At 40.6% G+C, this 27,139-nt stretch overlaps 3 protein-coding genes across 3 annotated transcripts; all 3 read left to right on the top strand.

The window, feature by feature from the left end:
• Positions 1 to 1,965: 1,965 nt before the first annotated feature.
• LOC133017838 (excitatory amino acid transporter 1-like) lies at positions 1,966 to 6,492 on the top strand. Its single transcript, XM_061084055.1, has 11 exons — positions 1,966 to 2,397; positions 2,675 to 2,844; positions 2,937 to 3,074; positions 3,628 to 3,835; positions 3,933 to 3,975; positions 4,061 to 4,124; positions 4,236 to 4,410; positions 4,716 to 4,949; positions 5,025 to 5,219; positions 5,608 to 5,742; positions 5,988 to 6,492. Exons 2-11 carry the CDS (start codon positions 2,700 to 2,702, stop codon positions 6,121 to 6,123), a joined length of 1,473 nt encoding a protein of 490 aa, XP_060940038.1. The 5' UTR covers positions 1,966 to 2,397; positions 2,675 to 2,699; the 3' UTR covers positions 6,124 to 6,492.
• Positions 6,493 to 11,103: 4,611 nt separating this feature from the next.
• LOC133017882 (excitatory amino acid transporter 1-like) lies at positions 11,104 to 15,690 on the top strand. Its single transcript, XM_061084125.1, has 9 exons — positions 11,104 to 11,302; positions 13,125 to 13,332; positions 13,426 to 13,468; positions 13,555 to 13,618; positions 13,726 to 13,900; positions 13,974 to 14,207; positions 14,283 to 14,477; positions 14,827 to 14,961; positions 15,186 to 15,690. Exons 1-9 carry the CDS (start codon positions 11,200 to 11,202, stop codon positions 15,319 to 15,321), a joined length of 1,293 nt encoding a protein of 430 aa, XP_060940108.1. The 5' UTR covers positions 11,104 to 11,199; the 3' UTR covers positions 15,322 to 15,690.
• Positions 15,691 to 16,365: 675 nt separating this feature from the next.
• On the top strand, positions 16,366 to 25,449 carry LOC133018272 (caytaxin-like). Its single transcript, XM_061084593.1, has 14 exons — positions 16,366 to 16,407; positions 16,713 to 16,769; positions 19,601 to 19,621; positions 19,761 to 19,873; positions 20,993 to 21,234; positions 21,429 to 21,587; positions 21,834 to 21,936; positions 22,189 to 22,320; positions 22,453 to 22,539; positions 22,703 to 22,801; positions 23,356 to 23,391; positions 23,470 to 23,517; positions 23,846 to 23,892; positions 25,158 to 25,449. The coding sequence occupies exons 1-13, from the start codon at positions 16,366 to 16,368 to the stop codon at positions 23,883 to 23,885; spliced, it is 1,179 nt and encodes a 392-aa protein (XP_060940576.1). The 3' UTR covers positions 23,886 to 23,892; positions 25,158 to 25,449.
• The last annotated feature ends 1,690 nt before the right edge of the window (positions 25,450 to 27,139 follow it).

The raw sequence follows: 27,139 nt of genomic DNA on the forward strand, positions 1-27,139 counted from the left end.
CTGCAAAAAGCTTCTGGTTTATTGAATAAAAACTGAACATCAGAAGATCCTTTGCACCTACTGACGATTAAAAACATCTTTAGATAGTGTAGCACTCCAAACAAGACAATTAAAAGTTCAGAGAACCTTTCCTCAAACTCCTCCCTAAATATGACTTTGGATTCTGGGCATTCCTTCCCATGTGTTTCTGCTTCTTCGTCATCTTCGTCTTCCTCCTCCGATGAAACTCTTCAACTTGTCCCCCAACATTTGATTCATGAGAAACGCCACAGCTCTCTTCAAATAAACGTTATTTAGTCCTGCAGGGAGGAGGGGAGTCGATGGCTGTGATTGGTCCGCTAATGACAGCATTTCGGAACGACATCATTCCGGACCTCAAACTTCCTGCTTCATTCCCTGTATCACAATAAACCCAAACACAACTACGATTCTACGATTAATGTGACAAGTGTGTTAAGCCAGCAGAGTTGTTCAGCTGACGGTGGCTGGTTAGAGCACTAACAGCATGTGTGTACGGTCTCATACGGTTATAACAAACTTTCATAACGGCGCTAGCGGGCTAGCCACCATGCTAACTGCGGTGGTAACAGCGCACAAACCCGCTGTCACAACTTCAATTCCACTGCTATCATGGCACTGTTTCCCAAACAACGCCAGGTTAGAAGTAAACACTGGGTAGTAGTTAGTGTCGGGAGTCCCTGCTGACTGTGTGTGGAAGCTTGGGCGGAAGCTAGCTGCCTCCGTGTAGCTTCAAGCTGTGGGATTAGCAACAACCTTCGGAAACAAGACCGGGGAACCGCTGCGCTATGAAACGATGGCATCAGCATTTTAACCCACTGGGTATCACTTTATTTTATTTAGTTGCCATCGTTCACTGTGTGTGAGGAAAGCTGGGAGGAGATAAATAAACAACGTGGACTAGTTCTGAGATCTCATGAGGTAGGCTTCTCTAAGCTTTTCTTCCGTTGCGCCACCTACTGTTCATTCACATTGCCAAACAGGGCGGTACAAAATAAAATTATGAAGTGCACATTTCAGGTCAACAAGGACTCAGCCTATAGTGCAGTTAAACCATGGCTTATTACTTTCTTTTTTTTCAAGTTTGCTGTGAACATAGCAGTCAGGCTGGAGGCGAACACAGATACTGAAGCTCGGTAGAAACCAACTGCAGCTTCTGCTCTGATCAAGAAGCTGACGCGCTGATCTCTGAGCAGCTGAGACCAGAGAAACTCTGTGTTTTCACTGTTTCCTTTGATAAGAAGCAGCCGGTGAGTCAGTGAGCGGCTGCTTCACATTAACGAGCTCTTATCTCACAGTGTCTCTCTGAACGAGTGAGCGGGGGCGGGGGGCGGAGCCCCGGGACGGGTGCGATATCTGGGAGCACACACACACACACACACAGACACACACACACACACACACTCACACACACTCGCCCGCTCCTGGTACTTCATGACGGCCTGATACGATGATGTTTTAAAAAATTATTGTGACTTAGTCAACCACCAACATGCAAAAGTGTGTGTCACACGGCGAAAGCGTGAGAGTTGGCAGCTCTGCGTTAATCTCGTGAGAAAAAAATTGACGTGGTTAAAATGGTTTGCGTTAACGCAGTTAATAACGCGTTTAACTGAGAGCACTAGTTTTAGCCCCTGTCAATTGGTTTCCACTGACTCCAAAAAACATATCTCAAACTACACCTGGGTAATGCCTAAAAGTTAAATTTGATTTGATAGTGAATTTCGATAGTGTCCACCTCACGATCATCTTCAGCAGATCCACAGCCTAGTTTGCACCAGTTCAAGGGATATTCTGTATGTCCTGATGGGATTCCTGTCACTTGTAGATTTGTAACAATTACGTAAGCTGACTCTGTAACTTAAACAGACTCAAGTTGCACTAAGATACTTAAAATCTCACTGATTAGCTCCACCGTCCTCCACCTTTGTCATATTGTCCTCATGAGACTCAGTGTTTAAAGGACACAGTTGACTTAACGCCTCAGTGACCTAGAACCTTTGTACCCAACCCAGAACTAATAAGGCTGTGTACGTCAAGCTTTCAGGACTTACTTATAATCACAGAGTATCTGTTTGAATTATTTTCCGACAGACTAAAGCCACATTATTCAACTTTAACAAGGTGTGGCAACCTTGTGATTAATTATTATAAGAATAAAACATGCATTTTAGATAGTAACTTTAACAGAAATAACATCTATAAGCTAAATAAAAGAATAAAATGAATAAATTTACTATTTGATAAAAACACAAAGTTGATGATTAATGTAGTGAAGTGAATTTGTTTAAAATCAGCCAAGAGAAGAACATCTGGACTTTCCAACCGATTGACTTGACTTACTGGTGACTGGACTTTCAAGGACTAACAATTCAAAAGGTGATTTTTTTCAACATTTATTTATTAATTTAACTGTTTATTTTATTTATTTAAGTACCAAACAAATGTGAGAATGTCACCTTTAGTATTTATCTTTGGTTACTTCTGGCATGTTATTGACTTAACCTTAACATTATTAAACTGCAACTTCATTTTCATAATATATCCTGGGGTCATGTTCTCTGAAAAACTTGAAAAACTTGAGTAGGGTTAATTAAACATATAAGTCCTCTTGTCCTATAGAGACACAAACACTTGTCTCCGTCGTTCTTCACAGTCTTTGAGGTCCAACAACCAAAGAGATGGAAACAGATTGTCTTCAGTCTGAGTTGGACTCAGTAGAAGTTGCAGAACCACAGGAAATTCAAACATACCACAGATGTAATATGCTGGCGTTCCTGAAGAGAAACCTTTTTGTTATTCTCACAGTTACAGCTGTTGCATCAGGTAAGTGATCATCAAACAAATTTCACTGTGGAAATTGTGTTGCCTTATGACAAACACAATAACTGACTAGCCTGTGCTTCTGCTTCTTCAAGGAATTGGTTTGGGCTTTGCTCTACGACCCATTAACATGTCAGACAGGGATTTAAGATACTTAATGTTTCCCGGAGAGCTGCTGCTGAGACTCCTGCAGATGCTGATGCTTCCTCTCATCGTTTCAAGTCTGGTTTCAGGTAAGATGCACTCATCAGCCTGTTAAAATGGATTTTCAGGCTCTCAACAAATACACGGTTTGACCCACATTTCATGTCGTAATGGCTCCTGTTAATAATCAACACAGTGGATAAACATGTGTCGTCTGTGTGTCGAACTGAGGCTCTCAAAGACTTGTAGACTATAGCATATAGTATAGACTTCTGTTCAGAGTTTCCCTCAAAAGTTTAAATGTTTTCACATTCACGAATATAAATATTGGATTTTCTGTAATTGTGCTTTAAAATAGGAGTTTATTTACTCTTTATGAGACGAAAAAGATAAACTGTATATTTAAGGTGTTTTTATTTAATCTCATTTATTTTATGAAACTCTCTGTTTTTTATGTTATAAAAATATTTGAACTATACATACATATCAAAATGATTTTATAGATTGTATAGATTTATTTTTGTATTTTAGTATTTGAATGTGTCAGTCAGGTTTTAACCCAATAAACAACTGATTGTACCAGCAGATTTACATTGATACAGTTAAGGAATGTAAACCTGTTGCACCTTCTCTTTTCATCAGGCACGTCGTCTGTGGACAGGAAAGCTTATGGGAGAATTGGACTGAGGGCGATTTGCTACTACCTGCTCACCACACTTATTGCTGCATTCACTGGCATCATTTTAGCCGTCATCATCCAGCCAGGGAACTGGTCCAGGAACACCTCAGCCTCCTCTGGTGGTCACGCTGAGGCTGTGCAGACTGTGGACGCTATTCTGGATCTAATCAGGTTTGTGTGATGATAATTATAAACTAAGAGGGATTTATAAGGGTACAGATATCAGCCTTCAAAAACACCTCATATGTGTGTTTTTTTTTATTTATAGAAACATGATTCCCTTAAATCTGGTTGAAGCTTGTTTCAGAAAGGTAAGATCTGCAGTGGCTATGATTTGCCTTTATATCGATAATCTCACATATTATTACTGACTTTTAACATTTGCTTGTTCTCCAGTTTAAAACAGTTTATTCCAGGAGTGATTCTACAGGATTTAATATCACTGAGGCCGGTGAAAACAGTGAGATTCCTCTTTTTATCTACCTGCAAGGCGTAATCTTCATTATTCCTATCAACATTGATACAATCTAATTCCACCTCTTATTTTACTGTCATCATTTGGACCCTGTAGACAACGCGGTACCAGTGCCGGGCTCGTCAGATGGTATGAATATGTTGGGGCTGTTGGTCTTCTCTGTTGCCTTCGGCCTCATTCTGGGCGGCATGGGGTCTCAGGGAAAACCTTTGAGGGATTTCTTTGACTGCCTTAATACAGCTGTTATGTCTCTGGTCAACATATTCATCTGGTAAGCAGGGAAATCTCACATTTAGACTAAGATTGTTGCCTTGATGTGTTTCACCTGTTCGTCCTGCCACCTGTCTCTAGTTTGTCATCAGTTCACTTTGTATTTAGGTCAACTGATCCCCACACCTCACCGTGGCAATATGTTTGTTACTTACCCCAAATTATTAAGTGATTATTAAGTGCCTTGTGATGATTGTTTGAAAATCTATATATCTATCATCCTCATGCAATGAACAACAAATATCCTTATTGTAGAGCCTCCTTGATTTTCTCTAGACGAATGTGTGTCCCCTCTGTATACCACAGGTACTCCCCTGTAGGAATCCTCTTCCTGATGGCAGGTCAGGTTGTGAAGATGACAGATATGGGAGAGATGGGCCGGGAAGTAGGGATGTATACTCTCACTGTGATTGCTGGCCTGCTCATTCACAGTTTCCTCACTCTGCCCCTCATCTACTTTTCTGTCACACGGAAGAATCCCTTCAGATTCATGAGTGGTGTTCTGCAGGCTCTCGCCACTGCCTTTGGGACGTCATCAAGGTGAGCCAGTGCATTAATACCAAACATAACAGTTTGACAGAGTTAAAATGTCTTTGCTCTTCTGTGTTTTCACAGTTCTGCAACTTTACCTGTAACTCTGCACTGCATGGAGGTCAATCACAGCATGGACACACGGGTGACCCGCTTCATGCTGCCTACTGGTGCCACAATGAACATGGATGGTGCCGCCCTCTATGAAGCAGTGGCAGCTTTATTCATAGCCCAACTACATAATATGAATTTTGACCTGGGTCAAATCATCGTCCTCAGGTGAGTTCATATAGAAACCTTGACCATATAGAAGCAGGTCTGTCTGTATTTACCTATTTACACACAAGACTACTAAAATAACCTTTTTAAATAATTTTGTGTTGCTCCCTTTATTGCTCCCCATTATCATTTTTATGACATAAAAAAGCTGAGACACTAAACAACTTATATTAGTCATTGGCATTTAAATGGGTAGAAAACAGACGTAACAGCACAGGACCAGTTTCCTATAAGGTTGCAGTGGCTCCTTTTGATTGGTTGAGATAGCACATAACATTTTTTAACGTAATTTACTGATCATAATTGGCTGATGCTAAGATCCCTGCAAATGTCGCTCTGCTTGTTTTGGATATACCCCAATAAATGGATAACCAATGCTTTGTCCCAGTTTGATTGTTACAGCTGCGAGCACTGGTGCGGCAGGCATCCCACAGGCTGGAATGGTAACCATGATGATAGTGTTGTCATCAGCTGGACTGCCAACTGAAAATATCTCACTGCTTATCATGGTTGACTGGATTCTGTGAGTGAACATTTCTTCACAAGGTTGTTTACGGTTTTCGACTTTAAGGTTGGAGATAAGAACAATAGAGTAATAAAGTGTAGAAACTTTATATTTTGTTGATCCTGTTTGGAATTGAAAGACCCAAAAACTATTTGAGGAAATTGAATAGTTTCTTTTCACCTGTAACATTTTGAAATCAAACTTTTATCTCGTTGGTCAAGTTCCTGCCATAACCAGAGATATTTATGTTTGTTTCTTGAAAGTGATCGTTTGAGGACAACCACCAACGTCCTGGGAGACTGTATTGGTGTCGGTGTGGTTCAGCATCTGTCCAGACGTGAGCTGCAGAGCTCCGGGCCTGCAGGAGAAAGTTTGATGGAAGAAAACCTCCATCTATGAGTTTCATGATACTTGACAGAATAATTTTCTATAAGCTTATGATTCGTGATAGCAAAATTACTAATCAAACCAAACTTCCTGTGATAAATATATTTGACATGTGTTTATTTGAAATGCTTTGGCTTCACTTTTGAGCAGCTTGCAGTCTGTCGGCCATGATTATCTACAGTCTGTGATGTATCCTAGTTTATGACCCACTGTAGTGGTCAGGGTTCTTCAAAGGGAACACTCTGCCACCACCTGATAGTGGGAAAGTCAGTGACCAAGTTACATATGCTATTCATATAGGCCTTTATTGAACTGTTTAATATTTTATGGTGCTACATTTTATGGAATCAAATACAGCACAATGCTTCACTGCAACTGAAATTATTGTGGTGTGTGTTACTCTGCAAAAAGTTTCTGGTTTATTGAATAAAAACTGAACATCAGAAGATCCTTTTCACCTACTGACGATTAAAAACATCTTCAGATATTGAAGCACTCGAAACAAGACAATTAAAAGTTCAGAGAACCTTTCCTCAAACTCCTCCCTAAATATGACTTTGGATTCTGGGCATTCCTTCCCACGTGTTTCTGCTTCTTCGTCATCTTCGTCTTCCTCCTCCGATGAAACTCTTCAACTTGTCCCTCAACATTTTATTAATGAGAAACGCCACAGCTCTCACCAAATAAACGTTATTTAGTCCTGCAGGGAGGAGGGGAGTCGATTGCTGCAGGAGAAGCATAAAGTAAAAAACAAGAAATTAACAACAAGAGCCTCTTTCTATTCAGGCTTCTCAAAGTGAAACCTTGGATATTGTGTGTCGTGTTGATCAGACTGTATCAATAACTTGTGGCCGGAGTAAAACCTCTCAAGAGCTTAAGGCCGATGTATGCTTCTCCTTTTTTACTGACACGGACGAAAACGGACAGAGAAACGCCCACTCCGAGCGCCTCGGAGAGCTTTTTGTGCACCTCTGATTTGTCTAACTATCCGTGGGCATTTTGGAGAGCCTCGGGACAGCCCTTGGCTGTGATTGGTCCGCTCACGACAGAATTTCTGGACCTCAAACTTCCTGCTTCATTCCCTGTATCACAATAAACCCAAACACAACTACGATTCTATGATTAATGTGACAAGTGTGTTAAGCCAGCAGAGTTGTTCAGCTGACGGTGTCTGGTTAGAGCACTAACAGCATGTGTGTACGGTCTCATACGGTTATAACTAACTTTCATAACGGCGCTAGCGTGCTAGCCACCATGCTAACTGCGGTGGTAACAGCGCACAAACCCGCTGTCACGACTTTAATTCCACTGCTATCATGGCACTGTTTCCCAAATACCGTCAGGTTAGAAGCAAACACTGGGTAGTAGTTAGTGTCGGGAGTCCCTGCTGACTGTATGTGGAAGCTGGGAGGGGAGCTAGCTGCCTCCGTGTGGCTTCAAGCTGTGGGATTAGCAACAACCTTCGGAAACCAGACCGGGGAACTGCTGCGCTATGAAACGATGGCGTCAGCATTTTGACCCGCTGGGTGTCACTTTATTTTATTTAGTTGCCATCGTTCACTGTGTGTGAGGAAAGCTGGGAGGAGATAAATAAACAACGTGGACTTCTTCTGAGATCTCATGAGGTAGGCTTCTCTAAGCTTGTCTTCCGTTGCGCCACCTACTGTTCATTCACATTGCCAAACAGGGCGGTACAAAATAAAATTATGAAGTGCACATTTCAGGTAAACAAGGACTCAGCCTATAGTGCAGTTAAACCATGGCTTAATACTTTGTTTTTTTCAAGTTTGCTGTGAACATAGCAGTCAGGCCTCTTATTTCAGAAACAATGAACCTAACAGTTGGGTTACCAATAAAAGGTAAGCCTACTACTTCTTTGCTTTCAGCCAGCTACTGAAACAGACAAGCAACAAAATAACAAACAAACGAAATACACAGGCAAGTGTCGGCCTACTTTGAAATAAATTAAACACAGAACTTTGTAGGGCTATTTGAGTCCTCCCCATATTTGTGGAAAATGTATGAAATAAGAAGTACCCTATTTTGAAATAAATACAAACGTATAGCTGCAGCCTAATAGCTTAAAAATATATATTTTAGTTGGCGAAATATTAAAACAAAAAGCGAGAGCAGGTCAGTATGGGGTGCCGTTTGTAAAGCAGCTCACGCTGAAAATAACAGCAACATTTTGTCACATTTAGCTTCAAACCATGTTTAAAAAACTGGTGTGAATTTTTGAGAGTCACTTTTTTGCACATTTACAACAATATTTGTCAAGTTAGAGATATTTTAAATATTTAAATCCAAATGTTAAATGTTACACTTAAATGTTAAATCTAAATGCTAAATCTAAATGTTAAATTTAAATCTAAATGTGAAATCTAAATGTTTAATCTAAATGTTAAATCTAAATCTAAATGTTAAATTTAAATTTAATCTAAATGTTAAATAAAAATCTAAATGTTAAATCTAAATCTAAATGTTAAATCTAAATCTAAATGTTAAATCTAAATGTTTCGGGTGAAACTAAATATTTAACTAATATGCAAATTAAAATGCCGGTAACAGGAAGTAACAAAATAAAATCTCGAGAAGGTCAGAGTGCGCCCCCTTGTGGCTGGCTATAGTGGCTACAGGTCATAAGTCCCGCATCCTTCATAAAAGTGACACTAAAAACTCAAAGTGCTCTTCAAATAAAGTTTCTCCAAACGTGTTTGTTAATTTATGTAGTTAATATCACGATAATCCATGTCCAAGAGTCCATTTCCCCGGATAAAATTATTCGTTATTTGCCACTATAAACACACTCTGACCTCCTCAAGCTTTTATTTTGTTACTTCCTGTTACCTGCATTTGAATTTGCATATTGGTAAAATATTTAGTTTCACCCGAAACATTTAGATTTAGATTCAGATTCAACATTTAGATTTAGATTTAACATTTAGATTTAACATTTAGATTTAAATTTAAGATTTCGATTTTACATTTAGATTTAACATTTAGATTTAACATTTAGATTTAGATTAAACATTAAGATTTCACATTTAGATTTAAATTTAACATTTAGATTTAGCATTTAGATTTAACATTTAAGTGTAAAATTTAACATTTGGATTTAAATATTTAAAATATCTCTAAGTTGACAAATATTGTTGCAAATGTGCAAAAAAGTGACTCTCAAAAATTCACACCAGTTTTCTAAACATGGTTTGAAGCTAAATGTGACAAAATGTTGCTGTTATTTTCAGCGTGAGTTGCTTTACAAACGCCACCCCATAGGTCAGACTGGAGGAAAACACAGATACTGAAGCTCGGTAGAAACCAACTGCAGCTTCTGCTCTGATCAAGAAGTCAAGAAGCTGAGGTGCTGATCTCTGAGCAGATGAGACCAGAGAAACTCGGTGTTTTCACTGTTTCCAGTGATAAGAAGCAGCCGGTGGGTCAGTGAGCGTCTGCTTCAAATGAACGAGCTCTGATATCACAGTGTCTCTCTGAGCGAGTGAGCGGGGGCGGGGGGCGGAGCCCCGGGACCGGTGCGCTATCTGGGAGCACACACACACACAGACACACACACACTCGCCCGCTTCGGCACTTCATGACGGCCTGATACGATGATGTTTTAAAAAATTATTGTGACTTAGTCAACCACCAACATGCAAAAGCGTGTGTCACACGGCGAAAGCGTAAGAGTTGGCAGCTCTGCGTTAATCACGCGAGAAAAAAATTGACGTGGTTAAAATGGGTTTGCGTGAACGCCGTTAATATCGCGTTTAACTTAGAGCACTAGTTTTAGCCCCTTTCCATTGGTTTCCACTGACTCCAAAAAACATATCTCAAACTACACCTGGGTAATGCCTGAAAGTTAAATTTGATTTGATAGTGAATTTCGATAGTGTCCACCTCACGATCATCTTCAGCAGATCCACAGCCTAGTTTGCACCAGTTCAAGGGATTTTCTGTATGTCCTGATGGGATTCCTGTCACTTGTAGATTTGTAACTATTACGTAAGCTGACTCTGTAACTTAAACAGACTCAAGTTGCACTAAGATACTTAAAATCTCACTGATTAGCTCCACCGTCCTCCACCTTTGTCATATTGTCCTCATGAGACTCAGTGTTTTAAGGACACAGTTGACTTAACACCTCAGTGACCTAGAACCTTTGTACCCAACCCAGAACTAATAAGGCTGTGTACGTCAAGCTTTCAGGACTTACTTATAATCACAGAGTATCTGTTTGAATTATTTTCCGACAGACTAAAGCCACATTATTCAACTTTAACAAGATGTGGCAACCTTGTGATTAATTATAATAAGAATAAAACATGCATTTTATATAGTAACTTTAACAGAAATAAAATCTATATGCTAAAGAAAAGAGAGTAAAATGAATAAATTAACCAATTGACAAAGCCACAAAGTTGATGATTAATGTAGTGAAGTGAATTTGTTTAAAATCAGCCAAGAGAAGAACAACTGGACTATTAGTTACTTCTGTCATGTTATTGACTTTTCACTTTGTTCTGTCTTTATTTAACTACAACTTCATTTTCATAATATATCCTGGGGTCATGTGCTCTGAAAAACCTGAAAAACTTGGTTAGGGTTAATTAGTCATATCAGCCCTGTCGTCCTAGAGAGACACCAAACACTTGTCTCCGTCGTTCTTCACAGTCTTTGAGGACCAACAACCAAAGAGATGGAAACAGATTGTCTTCAGTCTGAGTTGGACTCAGTAGAAGTTGCAGAACCTCAGGAAATTCAAACATACCGCAAATGTAATATTGTGGCCTTCCTGAAGAGAAACCTTTTTGTTATTCTCACAGTTACAGCTGTTGTATCAGGTAAGTGATCATCAAACATACTTCATTGTGGAAATTCTACTTTAATCCACCGTTGATCTGTTTTACAAGACAGTTTGGGACCTGCTGCTTTATATAAGCATTCTTATTCTCCAGCACTTCTCCTTCTAGAGGCTCTGTTACATTTTTTTTTTTACCCTGCCTTATGACAAACACAATAACTGACTAGCCTGCACTTCTGCTTCTTCAAGGAATTGGTTTGGGGTTTGTTCTACGACCCCTTAACATGTCAGACAGGGATGTAAGATACTTAATGTTTCCCGGAGAGCTGCTGCTCAGAAGCCTGCAGATGCTGATGCTTCCTCTCATCGTTGCAAGTCTGATTTCAGGTAAGATGCACTCATCAGCCTGTTAAAAGGGATATTCAGGCTCTCGACAAAGACATGGTTTGACCCACATTTCATGTCGTAATGGTTCCTGTTAATAATCAACACAGTGGATAAACATGTGTCGTCTGTATTTCGAACGGAGGCTCTCAAAGATGGTAGCCAGTGGCGATTTTAGCATGAAATTTCTGGTGGGGCAATTTTGTATGACGTCATGTCACCGTCACAAAAATAGAGGTGGCTGATTATTATAAGCAGTAGGCCTATATAGACCAGTGAGATATACCATGGGCTGCATTTTGAGTGCCAGCAGGGAGCAGAAATCGAATTTCAAATACATTTCACGTGCTTTAGCGCTCAGCCCGACACAAAGATGTTGCCTATAATCGAGCATTAAAGTAAAATGATTACAACAAAGTAAAAAGATTAGACAGACACATAGCTCAAATAACTTGAATAATTTATTAATATCAACATGACATGACACGACATGCACCAGCTTCATCTGCACAACACTTTGTGTTTTCCTCCCTTAACTAAAGAAGGCCTTCAACTGTTTAGAGTATGCAGTCATTGCTAGGTGTCATGGATAATAGAGTTAATTTCTATATTCATTTTATATTATATATTCAAATGAACACTTATTAGAACAATGTTTATCTTTTGCTTCCTGATTTGATACACTTTAGATAAGAACCCAGTGTTTTATTTTTCTTCTTTGCCATAAGAGACAGAACACGGTCAGCACAGATGTGTCTTTCAGGCTCGTCCGTACCTAATAAAATGATAGGAAACATAAAATATGGCATTATTGTAGAAGAAGTGTTACACAAAGTGTGTATCTTTATTTTCTGTGGATATTCAACTACTGATTTTGAATATGGTTTTGGATTAAACTGTGCACTACCAAGACAATGCATGTACTGTATGGAGTTCTTCCACATTATTAGTATTGCATAGCTTATTCTCCAAACACACTCATCCTCATAAACGAACGCTTCTCTCTGCTGGGTGGACCGGATCATGTAGCATGACTGCGGGCTAGCCGCCGAGCTAAGCTAACCACCAGGTACACGTCCCTTTGAATCACTACTTACAGATAAATACAATACTAAACTTGACTAACCTCAGAAACGGGAGCTCACACGTCTTTAGCCTCTCTGCCAGGAGAACAAGCTGTGGCTTGTTCTCCTGGCAGAAGAACACTACTTTAGGTTTTTCAACACTTTTTTCACTGTTACAGTGTTATCTACAGGGTCCAAATGATGACAATAAAAAAAGAGGCGACATTATATTGTATCAATGTTGATAAGAATAATTAAGGTAATGCCTTGCAGGTAGATAAAAAGAGGAAACTCACTGTTTTTTTCTACACTTTTTTAGGCGTTTCTACACTAGGGCTAGTGTAGAAACGCCACTGATGGTAGCTGTTCTAAAATTGCATATAAACTTATAGACTATAGTATATAGTATAGACTTCTGTTCATAGTTCCCCTCAAAAGTTTAAATGTTTTCACATTCACAAATATAAATATTGGATTTTCTGTAATTGTGCTATAAAAGAGCAGATTTCTTTACTCTTTATGAAACGAAAAAGATAAACTGTATATTTAAGGTGTTTTTATTTGATCTCATTTATTTTTTGATAATTTTTGTTCGTTATGTCATAAAAACATTTGAACTATAAATAAATATCAAAATGATTTCATAGATTTTTTTGCATTTGAACGTGTGAATCAGGTTTTTAACCCAATAAACAACTGTTTGTACCAGCAGATGTAAATTGATACAGTTAAGGAATGTAAACCCCTTCTCTTTTCATCAGGCACGTCGTCTGTGGACAGGAAAGCTTATGGGAGAATTGGACTGAGGGCGATTTGCTACTACCTGCTCACCACACTTATTGCTACAGTCACTGGCATCGTTTTAGCCGTCATCATCCAGCCAGGGAACTGGTCCAGGAACACCTCGGCCTCCTCTGGAGGTCGAGCTGAGGCTGTGCAGACTGTGGACGCTATTCTGGATCTAATCAGGTTTGTGTGATGATAATTATAAACTAAGAGGGATTTATAAGGGTACAGATATCAGCCTTCAAAAACACCTCATATTTGTTTTTTTATTTATAGAAACATGATTCCCTCAAATCTGGTTGAAGCTTGTTTCAGAAAGGTAAGATCTGCAGTGGCTATGATTTGTCTTATATATTGATACTCTCACATACTGTTAGTGACTATAAACATTTGCTTGTTCTCCAGTTTAAAACAGTTTATTCCAGCAGTGATTCTACAGGATTTAATATCACTGAGGCTGGTGAAAACAGTGAGTTTCCTCTTTTTATCTACCTGCAAGGCGTAATCTTCATTATTCATTATTCCTATCAACATTGATACAAATCTTTTTTTATTGTCATCATTTGGACCCTGTAGACAACACTGTACCAGTGCCGGGCTCGTCAGATGGTGTGAATATTTTGGGGCTGTTGGTCTTCTCTGTTGCCTTCGGCCTCATTCTGGGCGGCATGGGGTCTCAGGGAAAACCTCTGAGGGATTTCTTTGACTGCCTTAATACAGCTGTTATGTCTCTGGTCAACATATTCATCTGGTAAGCATGGAAATCTCACATTTAGACTTAGATTGTTGCCTAGACAAATGTGTGTCCCCTCTGTATACCACAGGTACTCCCCTGTGGGAATCCTCTTCCTGATGGCAGGTCAGGTTGTGAAGATGACAGATATGGGAGAGATGGGCCTGGAAGTAGGGATGTATACTCTCACTGTGATTGCTGGCCTGCTCATTCACAGTTTCCTCACTCTGCCCCTCATCTACTTCTCTGTCACACGGAAGAATCCCTTCAGATTCATGAGTGGTGTTCTGCAGGCTCTCGCCACTGCCTTTGGGACGTCATCAAGGTGAGCCAGTGCATTAATACCAAACATAACAGTTTGACAGAGTTAAAATGTTTTTGCTCTTCTGTGTTTTCACAGTTCTGCAACTTTACCTGTAACTCTGCACTGCATGGAGGTCAATCACAGCATGGACACACGGGTGACCCGCTTCATGCTGCCTACTGGTGCCACTATGAACATGGATGGTGGAGCCCTCTATGAAGCAGTGGCAGCTTTATTCATAGCCCAGCTACATAATATTAATTTTGGCCTGGGTCAAATCATCGTCCTCAGGTGAGTTCATATAGAAACCTTGACCATGTAGAAGTAGGTCTGTCTGTATCTACATATTTACATATAAGTTATAACTTTTTTAAATCATTTTCTATTGCTCCCTTTATTGCTCCCTCTTATTATTGATAACACTGAAAAACTTGTATTAGTCATTGACATTTAAATGGGTAGAAAACAGAAGTAACCGCACAGGGCCAGTTTCCTATAAGGTTGTCCTGGCTCTTGCTGATTGGTTGAGCTTGCACATAAACTGGCTGATCATAATTGGCTGATGCTAAGATCCCTGCAAATGTCGTTCTGCTTGTTTTGAATATAACCCAATAAATGGATAACCGATGCTTCGTCCCAGTTTGATTGTTATAGTTGCGAGCACTGGCGGGGCAGGCATCCCACAGGCTGGACTGGTAACCATGATGATAGTGTTGTCATCAGCTGGACTGCCCACTGAAGATATCTCACTGCTAATCATGGTTGATTGGATTCTGTGAGTGAACATTTCTTCACAGGGTTGTTTAAGGTTTCGATTTCAAGGTCGGAGATAAGAACAATAAAGTGTAGAAACTTTATATTTTGTCGATCCTGTTTGGAATGGAAAGACAAAAAACCATTTGAGGAAATTGAATAGTTATAAACATTTTGAAATCAATCTTTTATCTCATTGGTCAAGTTCCTGCCATAACTGAGATATTCATGTTTTTTTCTTGAAAGTGATCGTTTGAGGACAACCACCAACGTCCTGGGAGACTGTATTGGTGTCGGTGTGGTTCAGCATCTGTCCAGACGTGAGCTGCAGAGCTCCGGGCCTGCAGGAGAAAGTTTGAAGGAAGAAAACCTCCATCTATGAGTTTCATGATACTTGACAGCATCATTTTCTATAAGCTTATGATTCGTGATAGCAAAATTACCAATCAAACCAAACTTTCTGAGAAAATTATATTTGACATGTGTTCTTTTGAAATGCTTTGGCATCCCTTTCGAGCAGCTTGCAGTCTGTCGGCCATGATTATCTACAGTCTGTGATGTATCCTAGTTTATAACCCACTGTAGTGGTCAGGGTTCTTCACAGGGAACACTCTGCCACCACCTGGTGGTAGGAAAGTCAGTGACCCAGTTACACATGCTATTCATATAGGCCTATATGGATCTGTTTAATATGTTATCGTGCAACATTTTATGGAATCAAACACAGCACAATGCTTGAATGTAACTGAAATTATTGTGGTGTGTGTTTACTCTGCAAAAAGCTTCTGGTTTATTGAATAAAAACTGAACATCAGAAGATCCTTTTCACCTACTGACGATTTAAAACATCTTCAGATAGTGAAGCACTCAAAATAAGACAATTAAAAGTTCAGAGAACCTTTATTGGAAACAATGTACTTTAAAAAAAACATTAAAACAATGTTTATATGTCTAGTTTACATTCTGCATCAGTCAGCTGAACTGGACCTGCAGGGAAACACATGCTTTCAGTCACATGTCGGCATATTTCAGTATTTTACTGCTGTGCAAAGTAACGTTGCTAATAGAAATCTATAGCTGGGAGAAGAATATGAAAACGGTGACTGCTCCGGGGCTGAGCTCAGTGCAGTTGAGGGAGGAGAGGGAGAGGAGGGGAGGAATGGGGCAGGAGGGGGTGAGCATCACAGATCGTGAGACGAGGAGGGGTTTCATCAAGGGAGAGAGAGCTTAGAATAAATGGTGAGAAAAAGCAAGAGAGAGAGAGAGAGAGGAGCTGTGTGAGGGAGAGAGGCAGAGAAGGGGGGAGATGCTGTTGCCTGGTAACAGCGTTGAAGTAGAAAACCCAGTGGTTTCCAGCTCGTTTGAAAATAATCTGACTGGAAACGATGGATGCAACACGGACCGACTGTGAGGGAACAGAAAACAGATGATTGTGACTCCGGACGGGCTCCAGGGAACCAAAGAGAAGGTAGGCATGTGTGATTATGTAACCGCCATAACACAGCTCCCACCCGGGTGACATCACCACAGCGGGATTAGAGCCCTGGGGTAGGGGCATTATGAGTCTGTGCAGGGAGGAGGAGGAGGAGGAGGAGAGAAGTATAAATGAGAGGGAGTGATCATCATGAGACAAACTAAAAGCTCTGCATGAGGATTATCTTTTGTCAAAAAACAAATCAGCACAGGATCTGACCGGTGGAGGGAACAGTGAAAAGATGAGAGCAGGATGGAGTCTGATGTGTGACCACCCTGGTTCTCCTCTCCTCTCTGCAGGAGGACAGCTCGGCTCGTCCCTCAGCCTCCATTAGCAGCATCAGGATCCAGCCTGAGGTGAGGAGCAGCCTGCGGATGTCCCACCTGCAGATGTAAACAGTGATGACGCTCACTTGGACGATCTAAAAATAAAGAAAGAGGATCTGAAAGAGGATCTGAGAGCAAAAGGAGGGAAGCTCTCCAAACACTGAAGAGGCGTCCTTCCTCTCTACATCATGTGAGTAATGTTCCTCTGCATGTAAACAGCTGGATTAGATGGTTTTCTTCTTGGAGGACACATTCTGATCAGATGCTGTTTCGTTCTGCTTCAGTATGTGAATCCATTTGTGAAGGAATGTGTGAAATGCACTTTCTCAGTCAGCTTCTTAGTTTGAATAATAGGATCCTTATCATCTCTGCCAGAGTAAGAACATCTTTTAATACTGAATACTGAAAGACATTAGTGTTATTCTGTATTTGTGTGTATTTTTTATCATTGATTCATTGAAGTGATAGGATCAAGATTTAGCCACATTTGACCCTGATGAGTGTCGGGATTGTTCGGTCATTCAGCAAGCAAATCTCATTATTATGATAATACACACACATATATATATACACTCTGGTTGTTACTTCTTCATGAATATTTAATGTTACAGAGAAAGGCCGTGTTTTCAGGGGCTTTACTTTAAAGTCTTTTTATGTCACTGACCTCGTGTCTGTAAATTTTAATTTCAATTTGAGGAAAGCTACTGTATCACGTCTCTGTTACCTTTCATCATCAGTGGCTCTATTGATGATTATCTCATGCACGCTGCAAGTCATGCAAGTTATTTCACAAGGCACAGAAGGAAATGTGTGTGTGTCTGAAATTCTATTTCGAAGGAAGAGCAATCATGATTGAATTTTATTTTAAAGATCTAATGACACAGATCTCCACCAAGGCCCAACAGTAATTCACATATTTAAATTCTCTATAGATCTTGACTTTTATTCGGATCTGCCACAAATTGAGCAGCCTCATAAATACCAGTCCCTTTATCAAGTCTGTTTCCCTTCACAAAGATCCATTTATTATTCTCTAAGACATCGAGTAAAATTTTGAAAAACATCCAGTCTCGCAATGTTAAAGAAAGTGACGAAAACATTCAAGGATCTGTTCACCCAGTTCCGCATCTGGTCCTTTCCCAACCCACCACAACATTTCAGTAGTTATTGCATAATCCTGCTAACTGACAAATAAACACATGAAATGATGACCTCCTTAGTGAAGGTAACAAATGCATTTATAGCAAATATACGTGCAAGTGTAGTTTAAGTTTCTTGGGCATCTACAGCAGCTTTCTTTCCTCCTCTGAGGCAGAATTTCCACTCTCACGTTTGACTGGCAGAGCAGCGGTGAAAGTCTGTCCTCACAAGTTAGTGTTGGGTAAATGAAGGCAGCGCTGCCATCTGGACACAAATCCCCAACAAACACGTGCTGCTGCAACATAACTCATCACTGTGCAGTTCAGTGTGCGAGCAGCTGAGCCTCGGAGAGAGAGAGACATCTGCACTGACCACAAACCTCACGCACTGATCTGCTGCTTCCGTGGGAACTTTCTCTCCTGATTCTCAGCTGCAGTCGCATCCCGGATGATCGATCTCCTCTCGTGGTGCTTTCTTAAAAGATTATATATGTGTGAGAACAGAAGAAGATTACCCAAAGTGTGATATAACCAGAAGGGTCTTATAAAAGTAGCAGTTAATGAATTCCCTCGCTCTGTAAACCTCAGTGCTCCAGTCACAGCAGCACCAGCCTCCTGCAGCCCGAGGCCCTGCTGCTTTTAGTCCACATTTGCTTGTTTATTCCATATGTGCTCTGATGTGTGTCGCTAACAGCACATCAGTGCCGTCCCAGTGGACAAATGGACTGTGGTAACGTCTGCTGCAGCGTGAACTCTGACTGGGACAGGGATGCAGGAGGTACACTCCTTCCCCCCATACGCACGCTTCTGACACAGAGCTGCCATATGATGTCTGACAGTTCCCTGTGTGACTCTGTAAAGCTTTACGTGACATGTCAGGAAACGACATGCAACTTCAGTCGGAGCCTTCTGGCATCTCTGCTTCAATACGCCAAGGAGGTCATGTTTTCAACCCTGTCCTTTTGTTTGTCGGTTTGTTTGGACGGATTAGTAGTTTGACAGAAGGATGCAATTTGGGTCAGAGAAGAACCCATTAGATTCTCATGCAGTTCCAGAAATGTTTTTATCACTTTCTTTCTTAACATTACACGATTGGACTATTTCCAAGGGAAAAATTCATGGATCTTATTAAAAGACAATTGACAATTTAGAATTTTTGGGGTCAAATCTTTTAATATTTGAATGTTGGCAGAGGAATGCGCTCTACTGAGAGCCATTCTAGTTTGGTTATGTAAAATATGATCACTATCTGCTTTGTGCAACCGCTTCTGATTTGCTTGTATCACCCTGAGGGGCTGTGTGAGCTATGTGGAGTTTTATTTTTGTCTCCTGCCTCAGGGACGGTGGGGGAAACAAACCCAGTGGGGTTTAGTTTTGCCTAATTTTTGTCACTATGACTCTTCTGCACATTCACCCACAGTGACATTTTGTACTTTATATTACATTTTTTATTGTTGGTTTGATTCCTCCTCACACCAGTGCTGTGCTGCTGCTTCCAAGAGGAACTAATTACACCAGAAACCTACATCAGCTTTTACTTTACTCAAGGGACAAATTAAGTGATTACTCAAGCTAAGAAATGAAGCAAAGGCTGCTGGAAGAAGTGTGGACTCAAGGTGATACTAAATCCTACATTTCCCAGAATACAACTGCATCATTTCTCTCTCTACTTCCCTCCCTGCCTGGTAAACACCCACATCTTTCCATCCTCCACACCCTCAGTTTGAGAGTCTGAAGCCTGAAGTCAGTTAATCCTGATGAAATCACCAGAGTTGCAGTAGATGTCTGAAATGGGTGGAGTGTTGCTCCACGACAGCGTCATGCAACTGTGTGTTTTCCTCCCTGGTGTCTAATGAATGACTTTATTTCACATGTGTGTCAGCCTCAGCGAGCTGAAGCCTGTCCTCCCCGGCCGAGGATGGGCACAGCAGAAGCCACTTTACGTATGGACAGCATGGAGGTCAAGGACGAGTGGCAGGACGAGGACTTCCCCAGGTAATCCTGCGTTTGAATGAGTGAAGGAGAGGGAGAGCATCTGCTTGTGTGTGTGTGTGTGTGTGTGCCCAGTTTGTCCGATTTGTGCTCATGCTTTGACAAACAGGCCACAGCAATGATCAGTCGTGTGTGTGTTTGATGCTGAGGGACGGCAGGTGTGTTCTGTCCTGGATGTCCTTGTGTGTTACGTGAGCAGAACAACAGGAGAAGTCAAACACATCAGGCTCCATTGTTGAAACAGTCCTCCGCCTACACTCTGACTGTCGAGTGTTCCTACCACAGAGGGAATGTGTGTGTGTGTGAGAAATGAACGGAGGGAAATGGATTATTCACAAACATTCACAACATATTTACACACCTTCATTTCCACAAGTTGTAATAACATAACTTTACACTTTGATTAAAGAAAATTGAATAAAAAACTTAAAATTTCATGTTTTTCCTGTTTGTCTTTTGTGTCAAAGTTGTTGCCAAACAGAAACACAAAGGAACAGTCTTTCTCGTCTCCATTGTTTCATCCACTCCCTTAATGTCCGTTGGTTCCGCCTTCAGCTTACCTCCACAAAGCCACTGACAACATAATAACAGCAATTACTCAAACAGCAAGCCCGTGCTTGTAGTGTTTAAGGGCGTGTGTGTGTTGTGTGTGTGTGTGTGTTACTAAAATAACGTCCTCATCCCCCAGCACTGTGTGTTCAGTTGTCTTGATGGAGAGGTGATGGTAATTACTGGGGTTGTTCCCGAGAAAAAACACAAAACACAAAGAGCAAACTGTCAAGAGATACTGTAGAGTTTATTTTAGCATCTTTTATTACAGTGTTTTCAAAATGCTTGCAATCAATAAGGCTAAAGTAACCTTTGACTAAGCAGCAGGAGAATAAATTCAAAGAGAAACTGCTGTATTTACATCAGTTCATCTGTAATTTATAATGTTTCTGTTGTTATTGTTCTTCTCCATGTTCAATATTCCTGTCTCTCCCTGCAGGCCTCTACCAGAAGATGGAGATGTTGATTCTTCATGTGGCCTCACAGACAACAGAAAATGTAACTTCACACATAGCATTGAATATGATTTTTTGTTTTAAATCACTACTTCACTTTGTATCTAAACTCTCCCGTTCTGTTGTTTCCAGACCCCCCCGCCTCTCTGAATGTTGGCGAGAGCGTGGCGCAGCACAAACGTCGGACCCTGGTGGCCCCCGACATGAACCTGTCCCTGGATCAGAGCGAAGGGTCCGTGCTCTCTGACGATTATCTGGAAACGCCCGACGACCTGGACATCAACGTAGAAGACATCGAGACCCCCGATGATACCGACTCGCTGGAGTTCATCAACAACGGCAACGAGCTGGAGTGGGAAGGTCAGACAGAGGTCGAATTAGACTGAAATGTTTCAGCATATTTAGTAAGAAAGGTGCTGCTCAGGTTGAAAACATCACAAACACGAGAAATGTCCAACTCCCTAATCTACCTCATGAGGATTTCATAGATGTTAGGACAGAGGAATGTGAAAACCAACTGACCAACAACTTTCTTGCGTCACCTTTGAATCCAGATGACACGCCGGTGGCCACCGCCAAACGTCTTCCAGGCGACAGCGAGGAGGAGAGAGACTCGTCGGGTCGTCTGTGGCGAACGGTGATCATCGGCGATCAGGAGCAGAGGATCGACATGCAGGTCATCAGGCCGTACCTGAGGGTGGTCACACATGGAGGTTAGAGTGTGTGTGTGTGTGTGTCTGTGTGTGTATATGTGTGTGGCAGGGGAACTACTATCTCTTATTTACTTGATGCGTTTTTCCGATTTAAAGTTGCTTTTTGTAAGTTTTTGCTGTAGCTGCATAGCCAAAGCCAGCATTAAGAGCTCTTTACTTTACAATCAAACAGAATCATGCAGGTTAATTTTGTGATTGATTGATTGATATCAGTGTTTGATACCAGAGGTCTCCCTCCTCTCTCAGGTTATTATGGCGAGGGTCTGAACGCCATCATCGTGTTTGCAGCCTGTTGTCTTCCTGACAGCAGCTGTGAGGACTACACGTACATCATGGAGAACCTCTTCCTGTGAGATTCATTCAACTTTTTTTACAACAACTTTTTTTTTTGAACATTTTGATTGTTGTTCTGCTTTTCTTTTCTTGTTTTCCCTCAAAAGAAATAACCTGAGGAAATGTTTCAATGAAACAAGCTTGTCAGATCGTGCCTGAATAGATTAACTTGAAATGATAGAAATAAGAGATGAATCAGTTTAACAAACCCTCACTTATTCTTTTTTCATGCCCGAGTCAGATGTGAGTTTGTCTGCTCTGTTGTCAGATATGTGGTGAGCAGCCTGGAGCTTCTGGTGGCAGAAGATTACATGATTGTCTACCTGAACGGAGCCACTCCTCGCAGGAAGATGCCCGGCATCAGCTGGCTGAAGAGATGCTACCAGATGATCGACAGGAAGTAAGGCAGAGACTATCAGAGCAGTTTGGGCAACTGTGATGGGAAATTAATAGATAGTGAAGAATGTTGGTGAAAGGGAATCAATGATTTTAAAATTGAAAACATCACTTAACACGTGAATGTCTCCTACAGACTGAGGAAGAATCTGAAGTGTCTCATTATCGCTCACCCCACATGGTTCATCCGAACCGTCCTCGCCATCTCAAGACCCTTCATCAGGTGAGGACGTGGTTATGAGCTCACGAATCTGAAAGAACAGAGAGAAGACAGAAGATAAATGGATTTACATTAAAGCCAACACCGTACATAAAAGTGTTGCTTTTACATAACCAGACATGAGCATCTGTGGCACTAACTACATGTGGCTCTATGTTTTCTTCAGTGTGAAGTTCATGGATAAAATCCGCTACGTTCACTCACTGACGGAGCTGAGCCAGATCATCCCCATGGAGCATGTGCAGATCCCCGAGTGTGTGCTGCAGTAAGTACTCTGAGCCACCAAGGGTCAACATTGAGTTACCACATGTGTGTGTGTCACCGCATGTTGTATGAACAGTTAGAAAAATGCTCAGTATAGTGAACAGTTTGTTATTATTTAACTGAATGCGTGGTTATTCTGGTGTTATTGTTTATTTTCATGCGGTTGGCTGAAACAGTGTGGGATCAAGATGGTGTGCAACGTGTTGGCAGTGACAGAAAAGTGAACGAATTGAGATCAACATTCATTTTTTAAGACTTTCTGTCTTTTGTTGCAAGCAGCAGGCATCTTAAAACTACAATCAGATGAAAGTCCAACAGAGAGAAAACAGCGGATCTGTATTTCTGTTTGATTTGATTTTGAGGCAAACTGTAGGCGGCTGTACTTTAGAAGTTGGTAGCTTCAGCTGAGCGAGGCTTTGAATGAACAAACACAGTGAAAGAGGCCAGAGTATAAGAGAAGAAATTATCTTTTATTCATCTTCTGTCTGCCACCGATGAAAAGCATATGTGTGTAATTACACATCATTTACAGATTTCTATCCTTCACTTTTAAAGGTATGATGACGAGAAGATAAGAGCTCAGACGGAGAGGTGAGCGATGAAGTTTTATTTGATTTTTAAATCATTTTCCTGCATGTAGTTATTTAGTAGTTCCTTCTTTTCTTACAGACAAGAGCAAGATCAGCAGCACAACAACTCAACAGCAGCTAAAGAAAGGTGACTAATATACACACAGTTCCAGCAGCTGGTATGGAAAACTTCACATGTTTCTTTTGTATAAAAGTGGTGATTAGACTGAAACCATTAACTTTAACGTCAGTTCTTTCCTTTTATGACCTGTCACCAGTTCAGATTATGAAATAAGGCCGTTCTCCTCATTAGAAGTAAACTGGGATGTGAATAGCTGCATGGAAAATCAAGTAATCAAGTAGACTCTTCTCTTTAGGTTTAATAACAGCAGCTACACAGCTCAACCTAATATAGGATAGATGACTGAGCAGAGTATTGATGTACTAATGGCTTGTCTCTAATTAAACACTTCCAGGCCAAAGTCAATGATAGCAGATGTTGGATGTGACATCTGACATTAAGGTAAGGGATCTTCTTCACTCAAGTACCTTCACACAACATGGTTTGTAATGTCAAGCCACCGTAACTAATCTCCAACATGCAAGGAAATGTTCTCTTCTGCACACACACACACACACACATAAACATGCTTATGTGTGCAGAAGGTTCACGATAGAGTAAATACCCTAAATGATGGACGATGGCCTGTCTGCAGTGTTGTGTCACTGAAAGGTCCAAGGGTTCAGTTCTTAGTGCAGGGACACAAAGATCCAATTCCCAGTTTGGGCAAGTCGACCAGAGCGAACGAGAGGATGAGTCGGACCTTAAAACTCTAGGATGTTTTTATGTTCATAAGTAAAATGAAATCAAACTAGAGTTTAAGAGTTTAAGTCCAATTTAAAGTACATCTCTTTACATGGTAACTGTTTCTTAAATGAATGTAAGTTATATTTTTTAATCGTATAATACAAATTGCATCCAAATCAAGGGCTAAGGTTAAGTTAAGGTTATGAAACTGAAGCTTTAGTCTGCGGTTGTAGCCACTTGCTGTATTTCCCCTCTCTCTCCCTGCTTTGAATCTAAATCTAAACCCTAACCCTAACCCTGACAATAAAGGTGATGGAATGCCAAAGAAAGATATTTTTTAAAAAGTTATTTCAGAGACAAGTGTTTATTTCTTCCTGGTCTTATTAACTGAGTTCACTGAAACCCTGAAGCACAAACAACATCTCAGTGGATCACTGTTAAATCCTGGAGTCCGGCTCCTTTACACCTCTGCCAAGTCATGTTTCAGCTCTTTACATTCAGATTGAACCAAGTCCAAGAAACGTCAGCTGATCCCGGGACATCGTATTCCCTCCGAACACTCTCTGTTACATAAAGCACAGCTGCTCCTCTCGTTAAGCTGCTGCAACAACCGATCGACTCTATTTTTAATAGGGATGCACAAGGGTCCGGCAAATTGATCTGCGCCTCACGACCCACCCGCTGCAGCAAGCCCGGGTGGGGAAGGGTGGGTTATTTTAGAATCACCGCCCCACTCATACACATTCGCCAACCTGAGCTGCTGACTGTTCCTATCAACCTCCATATTTCAAAAGAGCTATCAACCGAAATGACTGGCCGACATCCCAGGAATCCCAGGAAGCAGAAGGAAGATGAATAGTCGAACCTCCTGTGTGTCATGTTGGATCTAATTTAGTGCCGACTGACCTGTTGCCAAACTGAATCGTTATATTTGAGTTTTTTAAATTGCGGAGTTAAACCATCTGTATTTTGCATTGCAGGGTTTGAGATGGAAGAACCGGCGTGGGGGAACATTCATTCATTACTGCAGGAGAACTTCACAAATCTCCCGACTGGATTGCTGGCTGCAAGACAATCATTTCTCAATATGTCCTCCGCTGCTCCTATAACTGAAAGTTAATTTGCACCAAAGGCATCGACACATACGTAAAACTAAATCCAAAAAATTGTTTCCGCTCCCTGCATGATGAGGTGAGCTTCATCTACAGCATGACTCCCATCGTATAAACACACATCTGTGGACTCGGATGAACCTTCAAACATCTTCCGACAGAGAACGTTGTGTAAATAAATGTTGATATATATTTTTGAGAAAGGTGTTTGCACAGATATTTTTTTTTATATATATATATATGGATGATATGGAATGGGTATCGTGAAGTTTACTGAAAAATGACGTGCAATGATATTGTTCTTAGACCGACAGTTAGATGTTACCGATGCAAACGTGTGTTGCAGTTCTCAAAGTTTTTCCAGAGTTTGATATGCAGGTGGCATGCTCGTTCATATCCATGTTACATGTTGACGTCCATAACGTTTGTTTTGTCATCATGTTTTAAAAGATACTTTTACAGGACAGATGCAGATGAGTTTAATTCATTTCTATAAGTGTTATTTATGAAAATGTGCCATTTACTGTTTGTAAAAAAATTAAATGAGTGAACTTAAAACATACTTTGTCGTGACTCTTGTTTCCAGACTTCACCTCTGATACAGCCTAAAGTCCATATACATTACAAATACACTGCTTATAGCCAATATACATTAAAAATAAACAGCCTAGTTGATTGAATATGCATTTGAGTATTATTATCCTTATACTCCAGTATTGCATGATACTTATTATCACTCACTGATGCCTATTTTGACTCTTGCTGCTGTAATATTGCAATTTTCCCCATTGTGGGACTAATACAGAATTATCTTATCTTACACATATATAGCTTTGCCCTCTATATATTAAAAATTAGACAGCATTACATATGCATTACAAATGTACACTGTACAGCCTGTACACAAAACAAATATACAGCCTAGTCGATTAGATATACATTACATATCCATCTTTGCCTGTATACATTACAAATGGTCAGCCTTGCCCATATATATATAACAAATAGTCAGCCTCCCCGTACACATGAACAATTTGCAGCAGTGCCAATGTACGAGACGAATATAGAGCATCAGCCTTAGCCATGTACATTAAAAATGACAGCTTTACATTTGTAAATATACAGCCTTGCGCCTATACATTACAGCTTATATCTAATCCCTTTTACAACCTCTCGCTCCACTTTGCCCCTGCTTGTTTTTGACACGTCCTGGTGAGTTATGAAAGGACATAATTCTGATTTATGAGCGTCATCCCAGCGGATGTTTTTTGCATCATTTGGACTTCTCGAAGGGACCCGTTACTTTATATTTGCAAGGTCACTGAGATGAGAACGATATGTCACTCGTTGTTCTGTGTGTTATTGAAAGGTCTGTTGTGCAAAATCTATCAGTACGACAAACTATTGGTTGATTGATATGTTAATATCAGATTACGTCTCAGTCTATGATAATATTAGCATTCTAGCAAAAATAGACAAAAGTCTGTTTCCTGATAGTTAATGTTGAATAATTATAAAGAAAAACACATGGTCACTCTCTGAAAAGTAAAGAATATATCTCGTACATTCCAGCACCGAGCTACAAGCTGGAGGCCAACGTCTTATTTTAGAATCAAGAGAGGAAACAGGAGGAACATCTTTCCTGTCTCCGTCACACCAACACCTCTGTGGCTGACTGACTCACACCTGGTTCCAGGCGTACGTGCACAGAGACTTAAAAAAAAAATAGTTGGAAAGATTAAAACAACCAACTTAGGTCATGTTAATAAGTGAACTATTAGCAAGGTTGGATGTTTCCATTCACATTTGTGCTACACTAAGCTCATTTACCCTCATTAACCAGTTATGAA

This window comes from Limanda limanda, chromosome 13 (genome assembly GCF_963576545.1).
Source record: "Limanda limanda chromosome 13, fLimLim1.1, whole genome shotgun sequence".
Classification (NCBI taxonomy): domain Eukaryota; kingdom Metazoa; phylum Chordata; class Actinopteri; order Pleuronectiformes; family Pleuronectidae; genus Limanda; species Limanda limanda.

What these genes read in the sequence shown, in the direction of transcription:
- LOC133017838 (XM_061084055.1), top strand. Translation starts at nt 2,700, where the DNA reads ATGGAAACAGATTGTCTTCAGTCTGAGTTGGACTCAGTAGAAGTTGCA. An exon ending in AGTTACAGCTGTTGCATCAG is followed by an intron (nt 2,845 to 2,936) that starts GTAAGTGATCAT and finishes TGCTTCTTCAAG; the next exon opens with GAATTGGTTTGGGCTTTGCT. An exon ending in GCCTTTGGGACGTCATCAAG is followed by an intron (nt 4,950 to 5,024) that starts GTGAGCCAGTGC and finishes GTGTTTTCACAG; the next exon opens with TTCTGCAACTTTACCTGTAA.
- LOC133018272 (XM_061084593.1), top strand. Translation starts at nt 16,366, where the DNA reads ATGATTGTGACTCCGGACGGGCTCCAGGGAACCAAAGAGAAG. An exon ending in ATAAGAGCTCAGACGGAGAG is followed by an intron (nt 23,392 to 23,469) that starts GTGAGCGATGAA and finishes CTTTTCTTACAG; the next exon opens with ACAAGAGCAAGATCAGCAGC. An exon ending in TCAACAGCAGCTAAAGAAAG is followed by an intron (nt 23,518 to 23,845) that starts GTGACTAATATA and finishes AAACACTTCCAG; the next exon opens with GCCAAAGTCAATGATAGCAG.
- LOC133017882 (XM_061084125.1), top strand. Translation starts at nt 11,200, where the DNA reads ATGTCAGACAGGGATGTAAGATACTTAATGTTTCCCGGAGAGCTGCTG. An exon ending in TTGAAGCTTGTTTCAGAAAG is followed by an intron (nt 13,469 to 13,554) that starts GTAAGATCTGCA and finishes CTTGTTCTCCAG; the next exon opens with TTTAAAACAGTTTATTCCAG. An exon ending in CTGGTCAACATATTCATCTG is followed by an intron (nt 13,901 to 13,973) that starts GTAAGCATGGAA and finishes TGTATACCACAG; the next exon opens with GTACTCCCCTGTGGGAATCC.